This window comes from Atractosteus spatula, chromosome 9 (assembly GCF_055471065.1).
Source record: "Atractosteus spatula isolate fAtrSpa1 chromosome 9, fAtrSpa1.hap1, whole genome shotgun sequence".
Lineage (NCBI taxonomy): Eukaryota > Metazoa > Chordata > Actinopteri > Semionotiformes > Lepisosteidae > Atractosteus > Atractosteus spatula.
Genome location: NC_142714.1, coordinates 29,858,307 through 29,872,732, shown reverse-complemented (window position 1 = coordinate 29,872,732; position 14,426 = coordinate 29,858,307). Strand labels below are relative to the sequence as shown.

The following is a 14,426-nucleotide window of genomic DNA, read 5'->3' as shown; positions in this document are numbered from 1 at the left end:
CCTCAAACTGTCAGTTACACGACTGTGTATGTCGCTTAAGCCACTCCTATTTGGCATTTTAGTTATGGAGGCGAGAAGACGCCCCCCTCTCTGGGTGTCTGATTTGCCGCCATCTTTAACTGTTCGGTGTCCGAATCGGAGTAGCTACGCGTACGAAATAAAGTTAATCCCAACTACAAAACATATATTTTTGTGGTAAGAGGGCGCAAAACATCAGTATTTACTGCTATTAATTACTGTACGATTTATAGTTGAAATCTGAGCCTAGATATAAAGTTAGATATAAAGTTAAAATCTCGACAAAGCAATGTAGGAAATACAGAGAAAATAAATCCTTTCTGACATCGATCAAGGTCTCTAAAACGAACAAGAAAAAGAGGATTTTCGGAGGGCAATTACGCTGTGTTTATATAGAATAACTGATTTATGAGCAATCTAATTTCTTGTTCGTTTAAAACAGTGAAATGTCAGCTGCAAAAGATCGCACCAGAAACAGCACTCTCTCTGCCTGTCATAGACGTTCAGGAAAGGCTGAATGAAGTCATGTCAAGTACAATAATTCGGTGATCAATAATAACAGTTGTAGGACAGTATATAAGGAGGATAAGGATTTTGAAGTTGACTCGAAATCTGATAGGTAACCAGTGCAAGGACTTGAAAACAGGTGTAATGCATCCCTGATAGGATTCTTGCTGTCATATTCTGAACATATTGAAGATTGCTCAGTGTGGATTTAATTTCCCCAGTGAACAGGATGTGCATTTATTAATTCTAGAAAAAAGCCTTTCTTGATTTCTCTAGTTCTTAGTTTCTCTAGTTCCCTTTAAAATAAACTATTATTCCACAACGCAGAGTATTACATGGCCAGTATTTACACATGATATTTGTGATTTAAAGAAATTAACACAAGCAGCTTTTGGAGATTTAAGTGTTGGCTGAGTTATTGCAGGATAAAAGACTAGAGATGTTGGTAAGAAGAAGATAATTTGGGGAAAGCTGAGGAATACACTTATAACAAGAACACTTCCTAATGGGGTTAGGCATACTTTTGATGAAGATGATGAAGTTAACAGACTATATGTTTACATAGATACTGAAATAAGGATTGTATTTTAGATTATGTGTAGTTGCTGGCATTGAACTGTGTGTTGGATGCACATGAATTGAAGGAATGGGCAAACATAGCTGATGCGGATCCACAGAGCCAGCATATTAAGATGTTTATAATTAGAGGCAATTTGTTTAAATAAGTAGGTATGGATACTGATGTGCAAGAGAGGTGGAAAGGCTGTTTCCTTAAGCCAGCACTATAAAATATTTTATTCTCAGTGAGATGCTGCCATTTCATAGTGGGTTTCTAACACTGTGTATAGTTCCATCCACACAGTGCCTTTACTTCCATCCATTTCTAATCTCTTTATCCAGTACAGAGGATTTGGAGCCTATCCCAGTAAGCAACGGACACAAGGCAGAATACACCCTGGACATAGCGCCAGTCCATCACAGGACGGACAGACACAAACACACACACACCAGGGCCAGTTTTCCCATAAACCAATTAACTTACCAGTATGTTTTGGAGTGTGAGAGGGAGTCATATCACACATATGGAGAAAAACCATGTAACCCAGAGAGAACATGTAAACCCCACACACACAGGATGACAGGAATTGAACCTAGGGCCCCAGTGCTGCAAGATAGCAATGCTAACCACTTCGCCACCATTATAAATGGATGGATATCTTAGTTATCTTTCTAGTTCACAGGTTTGCATGCATAATTTAATTTTGAAAGCCACTGAGACATCAGGTACTACTGTTGTATTTTTGAAAAAGAAACAAAACAAAAAACATACTAACAACTGTGCCATCCTACTCCTTAGTTAATACATTGTATTATTCATAAACAGTTAACATTGTTAGCAAAATATTTTGAATTATATTTAACCCTATTTTTTCTTTAGTTTTGTATTTAACTTATTATATGATAGTCAGACTTAATGTATATTTGAACAATGAAAATATATTTTTACAAGATGCAGGGGAAAGTGCAACAGCTTATTACAGTGCTAAATTTAATATTATTGATTGCTAATAGCTTATGCTAACACCTAACTTTCTTAATTAGATGTATTTAAAACAGTGAACTAAGTGTAACATACTATTCAGAAATACAATTGAAAATAGTTTTGTGGTGTTTGTATGGATGAAACGTTTCTAAAATGTATAACGTAACAAAATTAAAGACGATTAAAATCTGTAATCTTTCCACTTGTAATGTCATTAGACAGAACAACACGTTTCTGGTTTGACTAAGGATGGTATCAAAAAGTAGCCTAAGTGGTGAGAAAGCTGTGCTTAATGATAATTAAGGGACTTAAAAGTAAAAAGAGATGCTTCATATTGCTTGATTAATTTAAAAAACTAAGTTATAAATGCAGACGCAATTGCTGCCATAAGCGCTCCAGGCAGCAGAATGTTCGTTCTATACTGCTGAGCTCCGCGCCTCCTCCCTCTCTGTAAAATCCTGGGTTCGGTAAAATGTTTCAGGCATTGATGTGAAGGACAACAGAGCTTTCACTGGCCGATTATCATTATTATCATTATAATCATTATAATTAATAATGATATTAATTTAAGGGTCTAAATATCTAAACATATGTATCTGTATAGCAGGTAGTATCACTGTATTCCACTTTCTTTGTAAACACGGAAAAACAGATTCACAACGCAAAGCTGTATCGCTGTGTAAAAAACCCGGTTTGTAATGAGCTGCTGAGCTAAGAATAGGAATGTTCCTGCTGGCAGAGGGGGTGGAAAGTGCCTGCGGTCATTTAATTAGTATTGCAATTCGCACTGATTCCCTTGCGAAGATATGGACTTAAGAATATTCGTGCCTGGTCAAAAAATGGCATTAAGCACTTAAAATTAATATGGTTAATAATAGTAAACTGTAACATGCTGTAACAAGATCGGTTAAACTGCGAAGAAAATGCTTTCAGAGAAAATGTTTCAGGTGTGAAGAACATAGATCTCCAATGCAATTTCAACCAAACCTGTTCCCACACACCCTGCCCCCACTACCATTAGAATATACACAAAGCACTGAAATCTTTCGAGCTAATGATCAGGTGACCCGAGAGAGAGCGAGAGAAACACCAAGGGGTGCGGAACCAGGGAACTATTTACATGGAAAACGGCCGATCTCCCCAGACTGTCCGCCCGTTTCACTGTTACCTGGATACCTCTTTATTTAGAACTCACTAACACTGATTTTTAGTTTAGAAGGATTCAAGTAGGGTTTTAGATGAAAGACAGCGACCTTAATCAAGCCCAAATCATAATTGAACCCATTCAGAGCCTACATTACATTTTAGCGTTTCATTCTGAGCAGAAGACCCTCACACCTGAAGAAGGCTTGCGTTTTCTCTCTTCTCTTTTAAGCATGTGTACAATGTGTAATACAATTACAATGTGTAATTACAATGCTGTAATACAATTTGAATAGTATGACGGTGGGGGGGGGGGAGGTGTCTTTCGCTGGAAATCTCGCCTGCTTCTACTTTACGAGTACAACCCCCTCTCTGCCGGAGTGCTGGCTGTGACGAATTAAACCGGTTTCACGGGTTTCAATCACAGACCATGTGACATGGGAGTCAGGAAACTAACACACAGCGCCACCGGATTTGATAACGCTATAAAAACGCTATAAAATAATGTGACTAGGCACAGAACAAGTTTACAGCACAGTACAATAATAAATGCTGACCATGACTTTAGAAGCATAAATTGCCTTACACTCAATTTAAATACAAGCTGTCTTTAGCCCTCTAAGCTGGTTCATACAGAAATGTAGAGATCCAGGCTCAGAACACACAGCTTAATTAGCGAATACATATGCAGGACAACTAGAGAAGACATTTTACAGAGGATGGATTTTTAGAAACATCCCATCAGTGACATCACTGAAGTCAACTCCTAGGTACTGTAACTGTCGTGTGGATAGTTTCACAAGAATCAGACAAAGGTTTAAGCATCGCTTGTTCTAGATAAAACTGCAAAAAAAAAAACAACAACCCATAATGTACTTCTTTGCGGCTCTGTTTGCCCAAATCATATATTCACAACGTGAAATCTAGAAAATAATATTACGTAACCAAAATCCGCAATATGGAAACAGAACCTGTGTAATTGTTGATAGATGATGTACTTGTAACATTTTTACAAGACGAACTACAACATTTAAAAAATGACTTGTATGTACTTGATATCTCTAATCAATCCACGGCGACATTGTTAAAAGCAGAGTCCCAGCACAAAACAAAACTAAAACGCATACCGTTTCGCGCTTCTTATTAGTTGCTCAAAAGTAATTTGACCGTATGAAATGCATAATATAAACCTAGAAACATATACATGAGCAGTACTTAAGCACTGTAGTATCGGTGTTAAGACATACCTCTCAAATACTGTAAATCAAGTTAAAAATATCTCAAGACCGATTCTGGTCATAATGAAACCATGTTTCATGTATGTTTTCTTTAAAGTACCGAGACCAGCCATATACTGTATGTTTATGTTCCAAAATTAATATCGTTTATGGCCTTCACACGCGTTGCAGTATGCTCCTATTCTTTTTATGCTCAGGCACTAAGATTTCCCTTCAGTGGTAAAATTAGATATGAATATTCAATACTTAAACGGGCACAGTTAAGACATTAAATATACATATACATACTGTATACAGTACAGTTTTCATACGGTAATATGTTTACGTTCCTAAATCAATCTCTTTTATGAGCATGTGAAAGGCATGGTGAATCGATTCTCAAAAATTACTGTACTTTGCATGATTGGAAAAAAATGCGTGATTGCGAAATGCTGTGGTGTTACTTTTACAAAGACGGTCAATGAAAAAAAGAATGTTGACCAGGGCAATACTTTGAGTTTACACTTACAGCTTGTCCAAGGTCATTCATTATTAATACTATTAGTAATATCTTCGTTTAAGACTTTGATGGCCACAGCTCAAACATGAGAGGTTGAGCTTTATTAGCTCCACCTTGCGGAAATTCCGGATACTATTATTTTGGTTGTCGTATTATAGGAGAATTTACGGTAACTCGCGGTATTTACCGGTAGCTTGCGGTAGACTGCGTACAGCGTACCGCAAAATAATGCGGTATTGCCCGCGCATTTTGAATGGCTGCATCTGTATATGCTGGACAATAACAACAGTGACAGCATTTTTATAGTTCAATTGTATGCTGGATTTTGAGCATTAGATGTGTATACCTCATTTAAAGTCATCAATAGGACAGCTAATTACATCAGTACCTGTCTAGCCTACTCCTTATACCTTGTCTTTATTTATTACTAGAAATGACATCATTGAATTCTGATGAGTGCTGTTAAAAGTTTTGTTCCATGCATGTTAGTAACAGAATCTTATTTATTCAATTATATCATTCAGTTGTTATTTAACTAAGAAAATAGAAGTGCATTAAAGTATCCATATTAAACTTGAAGAATTGTAAATTAATTGATATATTCTGTACACACACTTCCATTTCAACCACAACCATAAGAATATTAAGAATACAGTGGTGTGAAAAGTGTTTGCCCCCTTCCTGATTTCTTATTTTTTTGCATGTTTGTCACACTGAAATGTTTCAGATCATCAAACAAATTGAAATATTAGACAAAGATAACACAAGTAAACACAAAATGCAGTTTTTAAATGAAGGTTTTTATTATTAAGGGAAAAACAAAATCCAAACCTACATGGTCCTGTGTGAAAAAGCGATTGCCCCCCCTGTTAAAACATAAATCAACTGTGGTTTATCACATCTTTGGAAAGCTGAGTTCAATTTCTCTAGCCACACCCAGGCCTGATTACTGCCACACCTGTTCTCAATCAAGAAATCACTTAAATAGGACCTGCCTGACAAAGTGAAGTAGACCAAAAGATCCTCAAAAGCTAAACATCATGCTGCGATCCAAAGAAATTCAGGAACAAATGAGAAACAGAGTAATTGAGATTTATCAGTCTGGAAAAGGTTATAAAGCCATTTCTAAAGCTTTGGGACTCCAGCGAACCACAGTGAGAGCCATTATCCACAAATGGCGAAAACATGGAACAGTGGTGAACCTTCCCAGGAGTGGCCGGCCGACCAAAATTACCCCAAGAGCTCAGCGACGACTCATCCAAGAGGTCAGAAAAAACCCCACAACAACATCCAAAGAACTGCAGGCTTCACTTGCCTCAGTTAAGGTCAATGTTCATGACTCCACCATAAGAAAGAGACTGGGCAAAAATGGCCTGCATGGCAGAGTTCCAAGACGAAAACCACTGCTGAGCAAAAAGAACATAAAGGCTCGTCTCAGTTTTGCCAGAAAACATCTTGATGATCCCCAAGACTTTTGGGAAAATACTCTGTGGACTGACGAGACAAAAGTTGAACTTTTTGGAAGGTATGTGTCCCATTACATCTGGCGTAAAAGTAACACAGCATTTTAGAAAAGGAACATCATACCAACAGTAAAATATGGTGGTGGTAGTGTGATGGTCTGGGGCTGTTTTGCTGCTTCAGGACCTGGAAGACTTGCTGTGGTAAATGGAACCATGAATTCTGCTGTCTACCAAAAAATCCTAAAGGAGAATGTCCGGCCATCTGTTCGTGACCTCAAGCTGAAGCGCACTTGGGTTCTGCAGCAGGACAATGATCCAAAACACACCAGCAAGTCCACCTCTGAATGGCTTAAGAAAAACAAAATGAAGACTTTGAAGTGGCCTAGTCAAAGTCCTGACCTGAATCCGTTTGAGATGTTGTGGCATGACCTTAAAAAAGCAGTTAAGGCTTGAAAACCCTCCAATGTGGCTGAATTACAACAATTCTGCAAAGATGAGTGGGCCAACATTTCTCCACAGTGCTGTAAAAGACTCATTGCCAGTTATTGCAAATGCTTGATTGCAGTTGTTGCTGCTAAGGGTGGCCCAACCAGTTATTAGGTTTAGGGGGCAATCACTTTTTCACACAGGGCCATGTAGGTGTGGATATTTTTTTCCCCTTAATAATAAAAACCTTCATTTAAAAACTGCATTTTGTGTTTACTTGTGTTATCTTTGTCTAATATTTCAATTTGTTTGATGATCTGAAACATTTCAGTGTGACAAACATGCAAAAAAATAAGAAATCAGGAAGGGGGCAAACACTTTTTCACACCACTGTATACATTTAATTTTTAACTTTACTGTAGGTTGCTACACATCATCTATAATCTATAATGTAAGAATGACAGGAAAATGCTTCCCAATTCTGCCCTGAAAAACTGTTGTTTTTCACTCTTTCCAATCATTTAATTGAAACTCTATTTGTTTTTATAAATATATTTTCTTAGAACAATTTCACATCCCACAGTACTTAAAAATGTATAGTTACCTAGAATTTTCTAACTGTGTAAGAGCTGAAAATAAATTATTCTGGTTACAACAATGATTATTTCAATTAAGCATTCTACAGAGGAAATCTCGGCTGAAATGGAATCTGCAGACACTGGGTCACCAGCACTAAGACTGGGAAATCAAAAACTCTTTTAAAAACTCTTCTTTGAAGCATAGTTTTCTTTTTTGTCTATTCGAAGAACTAAAAGCCTGGTATATATAAACATACAGTTTTACAGCTATACGTCCTACAGAGTCCTGCTCTGAAAAGGATCATTTAACTACTGAAGCAAGAGAAAGCTGGTGTGATGCAGAGGCAAGTGCAGACAAACAGAAAGCAGTTAAAAAAGCCACCAAAATACACTTTGTTTACCCTTATTACTAAATATGGTCTGAAGTAGGCTTTGCATGTGCCCAGTTTTACAAATGAGCAGATGACCCTCAGAAGGAAATAATCTGCAGCTCAGGTTTCAAATTGACAGCCAGAGGAATAGCTTCCTGATTCTGAAAAGGTCTGGACTGAGCCTCCGGAGTGGATCATCACCAATCTAAAGTTATAATTAGGCCTTACACATGTCAAAATTTCTAATAATACTTCTTAAACCAAAAGATATCACAACCAATTTAAAGTAATATTTTCTAGTTTAAATCTTGATGAGTGACACAGGTGTATATGGGATAAAGCAGTTTATTACTGCTTAGTACTATACTGTATCTTCATGTTCACAATTCTGTGAGAAGTGCTCACTACAATTACCCTACACCCAGCACTTTACTAATATCCTAATTAAAATCCAGTAATCTTTAGAGAAGGCAGAAATTTAAAGTATGTTTCTTTTGATCACATATAAAAAAACAACCATTTTTAACATAAGATGTTGAAATTACATGCATTACTGTTATCCTTTTCTCATTATTGTTACCCTTTTTTATATTGAATGATACAATATAGTTACTTGTCATACATTTGCCTTCCAAACATAATCCAAATATTTTTGATTGATCAATTATTTTTCAAGTATTTTTAAGATTTAATTATAAAAAGTTTAAATATGAAGAAACACAATGAAAGTATTTTAGCACTTACTTGATTATTTTACTTTTAAATTTTAGAGATATTTTTAAGTTTTACTTCCTCATCACATTTGTTTTAAAGCTTTCAGCTGTCCAAACTTTTTTATGTATGACCTGTATATCAGTTGAAATGTCTTGTTTACTCTATAGTTTGCTAGAATGATTTGTGTACCTGTCCAAAATAGAAATACAAAGACATTTAAGTCAAATTATTATATCAGTTGTTAAAGAAAACAATTACTATTAACTAATTAAAGTAAATTATATGTTTGTACACAATACTATAGAACAATAAAACAACAGGGGTTGTTCAGCAATCACAAAATTATTTTAATGGGCTGGTTTTCAAGCTGTCAGATGAAAAATAACAACAAAACAAGCTTTGATTATTTATCAAAGTGTAATTTATTGTGGTATTTTTTACTCTCTGGAAAAAAAAACAGCAAAAAATGTGGTATTGCATCATAAGTGATCAAATAGAATTGCATATATCAAATTTAGATAATATTGGGTTTTTGTGGCATTTATGGGTCTAAATGTTCATAACCGTATTGTAGAAATAACATTATAGTAGATTTTTATTAAGGTGTTTGGTATAGAAGGATGGGTACTATCCTTCTTTTTTATACTGCAAGTACAGTGTTAACCTTTTTAACCACAAACCTTTTAGAAGGCAGGTTAATACACTTTATTCTACAGTGTCTAGTTACACTAAACAAAAAAGTATCAACCTGAAACCTGCAACCTGCTGCAATTAACACAGGCTGAAATAGGTATTCTGAGAATTTTTCCATCCTGAGTCTCTGGTTATATAAGAACCAGGCTTTTAAGTACAAAGTAGTAAAATGTAAAAAATAATTTGGCAGTTTCTATGAATAAAGTTAATAATTACTTATATTAGTACCAACATCAATAAAACACAGATCATAACACTTTTTGGTACAGAAGTTGTATGTTTAACAGATGTGGTATGTTTAAATTCTAAATATCAGTACAACGCAATCCACACCAAAACCGTTCTTTATCTGAACATTTAACACCAAAAGCTTCCACCAATGGTTAAATTCAAGCTTTAGACATCAGAGTTTTACACAGTGTAACTGTCTTGACCACTCGACCAACAGCACTCAGTCCTCCGTTGTCCCAGGAGATGGTAATAATCCCGCGGGGAATGGCATTCAAATACGCTCAGGTAGTTTAACAATTCTCTCCACATTCTACCAATCATCCAGTCAGTCCTCCTAATTATGCTGTTAAGTTCTCCATTTGATACCGTTTACTCTACTTTATCGGTGCTCTGCCATTGTGTGAGCCTTAGCTCCGTGTAGGAGGGCCAACGTCACGGATCTGTGAGAGCCTTTATTCAAGAAGTGCTTCAAACTATCTCTATTCTGAGAAATGTGTCTACCTGAAAGCCTGAAAACCTGAAAGATTTAAAAAACCTGAAACTCGAATCCAGAAAACATGAAACCTGATCTGTCTGAAATCTACTTCTAGCACTGATCCAGTGGTGTCTTCCCACAGCTCCCAGTCTCTTCAGATTTACAATTTCCTTTCTCTGACTGCCAATTCTGATCCACCGCAATTCCTGCTCTGCTCCTATACCTTGGCTCTTTCAGCCCTCTGCCGAAAATCATGGAATCCCCAGGCTTGGATCTCTGTCAGTCAACAACCGTGGCAGTCTTAATGTCCTCGCTGCAATGTAACAGCAACAAGGTGCCCAACATCCTGTAAGTGCTCTAAAAAAGTTTAGTGATGATCTTGTAATTTATTGACTGTGCATTTAGAATACCTCTATGCTTGTTAAAATGTACAAGCCTTAATTCTTAAATAGATCTTACAGATGTAGAGCAATGCAAATTCTGTTGTAACTTTTCTATTAATTGGCATCAGGTATTTAAGTTATTTTAGTTGAAAGAGTCAAGGAAAAAATATTTTTGGTGTCAATTGCACTTGGGGTCACTTCCGCATTTAGCACACGGCCGCATTCTAAATTGCGGACTAGTTAATACAGTTCTACCTGGAGATCATTTCCAGCTTTAAGTTAATTTGCAATGAAAAAACCTGCAGAACAAAGTTGGGAGGCCAGCTAAAATGTCCTTAGTATGGTGCTAAAGGGCTTAGCATTGTTGTTCTAATAAGCACAAATTGCAGGGGGCTCTGAATCAGAATATTTAAATTAATCTGACCTGTAAATGTATGTAGGCAATGTTAATATGTTTCATGTTTACATTTACTATAACTGAATTTCCCTGTTAGGTTTTAATTTAAGAATGGCATTTATGCTAAAATATATCAGATAAGGGTACATAACTACCAACGCAATACTCAGTTCTAATTAGTCATTATGAGCAGTGCACTAATTGGGAGTTCAACGTGTGGTTAGCATGTAGCCCTGTGCTGAACTACTGTTACCTTAAGAACAATTGCAACAGACCTGCCTGCTTAAATGAGTCCCCAGCTCCATACATCTCAATTGCAACAAACCCAAAAGGAACAGCTGCTAACCTCTAGAGTAAAGTAGGGGATTAACCTAAACCACCTCATCATATGGTTTTAAGCGGTTTGGTGGCATGATAATCACAACACTGGGTCACACTAGAATGTTACTGAAAATAGTAGAAATAATATTGTCACTATGTAATGAATTAATGAATTTGTTGCTTGGAAAATTGTATTTAAAATTGCTTTCAAGACACACTACATATACTATTATTAATAAAAAACACATACACAAACACTAGAAAAAATAGCAGTTTTTGTGTAAACATAGGTTTAATGCAATGTGCAACTTGTATTCATACATCAAAGTGAATACCAGCAGTCAGTCCCAAGTACACTCAAGAGCAACAATTCCCCTGCAATGTAATTACCGTTTCTAAAGACTTGATCTGAATACACTGAAGATGTGATCCTTGTTGGTTTACTAGACTATCATATATGTCTTTGGTAGTTATTACAACATCTCCATTAGAAAATGGGGTTTGTCAGATAACAGTCTACAAGTGTCTTTAACCTTAGCTTTTCAAGTAAGCATGTTTTATTTGGTAATGATGACTAACATCAAGAGTGCAACTGTCACACTGCACTGGTTTCAGGTCTTCAACACAAAGCCACCAGGCCCACTACATTTTGCTTACTTTACATTATCTACAAATTTACAGAGATATGCAAATTTGTTAGATCAATTCCCAAGAAATTAACTTATGGCAGCTAATGCTCCTCAGACAAAATTAATTGTCCCGTTTCACAAAAATGAAAAATTGAATCATTCTGTAATCCCCCAAAAGCAGCACTAAGATGACTGCAAAGTATACAAGCAACACACCAGGTAAAGGATCACAAAATAATTAACAGTGAGGCTGAACTGTTCAGTCCTGGTCGAGTCTCTTGTCTGGTTAATTATATCCATAAATGTTTGTTCTGATTAAAAAAAAACAACTTAGAATGATGGTTGCCGTGGGAATTATTGTTTCACTGAGTGAGAATGCAGTTTACAAAGCTGCATCTTAGGAAGTGATAAATCCATGGACTTCAGTTACTAGTGTCATTGTAGTCCTCTTTCTGGAAATGTTATTTCCTTGGCACGAATCTGCGGCATGGACGGCTAGGGCATCCTGGCTCTGTTCACTGGGCCAGCCCTGTCGCATATCCTCTCCCTCATCAGAGGTGAAAGATACAAGGTGGCCCCCGGCACAGGACTCTTCACTGTCCCAATGCAATCTCTCTTGCATCATGCTTTTGTTTTAGAGATTGTCTGATACACAGAAAACAGGCTATGCCATTGGAACGTCTGTTTCATTTCATTAGTACAACTAGCTCACCGTAGTTGTGCAACAATTCAAAGGAGGTCAATTTCTCTAAAGAACAGTGGCTCTGCCCGCCCCAAGACAGAGCCACTTACACTGCAGAGCCGCCTGTTTCTGGGGAGTTCTGGACAGATACCACAACTGGCTGGTCCTCAAATGTCATGGGTATATCTGAGGGCAATCTGGACTGGAATTTCTCCAGCTGTTCAGGGCTCGCCAGGTTTTTCAGGAGGCTGTTTTCCCGTTCCAGCTGGTTATTCTTTTCTGCAAGCTCCTTAATCTGCTCTTTCAGGATCTCCACTTCTTCCCGGACAGCATACATTAGGTGGTTTTTCACCAAATCCTGAGGAGAAACAGAAACAACTCATATTTACAATGCTAGCTACATAAAGCCATCATCTCATCTGTGCAACAAAACCCTGTTCTCTAGAACAAAACAACCTGACAACACCCACATGAATTTCCCCTTCTACTAAACCAGCCTTATAAAGGTTTCCACAGTTGGAACCTGCCTGTAATGACCTACCTTACTTGTTCATATTTGAAATGTACTCACATTTGCATTTAACATAGTGTACTAACAGCAATTATATAAAAACTTGATTTTTTTGTCTTAAACTCCTCTGTTTAAAAACTACTGTTGTGAAAACCTGTTAATGATCAAAGTAACTGCAAAGTAAGGTACAAAGAATTTTAAGGTCCCTGAAATATAGCAGGTTGTTCCATACCACAGGCTTAAATTAACTTTATACTGCTGTACAACACTAAAAAGCCAAGAGACTCAGTCTAACATGGCTTGTGCGCCATTGTTTTCCTTTTCAAGCATGAACCTGTCTACACTGCGGTCCTACTGCAGCACAGCTTTAGCCAATAACCGTTTGCAACGAGACAATGGAATCTGGGGATGCAGCCAAGGGTCTGCCCGGCAACAAGCACCAAATAATACGGGATCTGATAACAACTGCAGAGCAACGATCCATCGTTTGCACTTGTATAGAGCATTAAAAGCATATATCTTTCGAGTAGAGGGATTGTATGACGGGATCACATAAAATGTAAACGTTCTCTATATCCAAGTATCCCACAATGCAATGCACTTATTTTTTGTAGTAATATGTAATAATAAATCAGGATAGAAGTTACAATGTCAACTTACCATTGCCTGTTCAATCTTGTTGTCAATGGCTACTACACTTGCACCAGAAGCACTGCAAAAGAAACGGAACCTGAATTACTGTATTCATGAACTTAACTAGCAGAGAGACGAGCTGCGATTTCTGGTAGTAATACAATTAACATACTGCTTGTAAAATATACCGAACAAATATATCACACGAGAGGTATTTAATCAATTTTCAAAAATCTCTAGAAAGTGGACGCGTTGGTGTATTTTTACCAGGATCAGTACCCTTGATCGCAATTGGAATATCCCAGTGCTTTGTTTGAATCAAACCAGTTAAATCCTGCCAAAACCGACAAGCCTTCAAGCCACAGGAAACCCCCCGCAATTACGCAAACGTAAACTTCATGCAAACTGTACCACTCACTCCTGCCTTATATACCTGTACCTCTCTTACAATCTGATTGATGTAAAACGTTGCATCATATTAATGTAAATTGAACAAGTTTACCTGAAACAACTACAACTGTTTTTAACGTTACATATTGTATAGTAATTACACTTCAAATTCAAGTAAAGCTTTCAGTTTCACATAGACGTCTCACTGGAGTCTTTCCTCTCCATAACTTTTATTTTTAACACAAAATCACATTGCCTTTCATACGTCCCTTAGTATCTACCAATGCATAACAAGGTTTAATACCTATACATTATTTTTACGAAACTCTTTTCATACTAGAGACCTCCTACAAAGCTCAGCTTAGTTCACTTCAAACTGCCACGCTAAAGACAAATTTTCACAAATCTAAATATTTACCTGTTGTCCAGTTTCACGGAGACTACATCCCCTCCAAGCAACGAAGAAAAGAATGAAATAGAAAAATTGTGCAGCTGATAGACAGCCACTTCCATTGGTGTTTTGAACATTTCCGTACTCATGTTTAAGATAAGGCCAGTTTGGATAATGTTTCTCGCCACGT

The 14,426-nt window shown here is 36.9% G+C and overlaps 1 protein-coding gene across 1 annotated transcript in view; it reads right to left on the bottom strand.

Annotated features, from left to right (window-relative positions):
- Positions 1–11,273: 11,273 nt before the first annotated feature.
- The window catches only part of tsc22d3 (TSC22 domain family, member 3), an 83,816-nt gene continuing 80,663 nt past the window's right edge, over positions 11,274–14,426 (bottom strand). Inside the window, exons 2-3 of the mRNA XM_088925482.1 lie at positions 13,483–13,534; positions 11,274–12,669 (exon numbers count right to left, since the gene is read on the bottom strand). Coding sequence (XP_088781608.1) covers positions 12,418–12,669; positions 13,483–13,534 — 304 coding nt within the window. The 3' untranslated portion in view covers positions 11,274–12,417. The remainder of the gene's footprint in view (positions 12,670–13,482; positions 13,535–14,426) is intronic.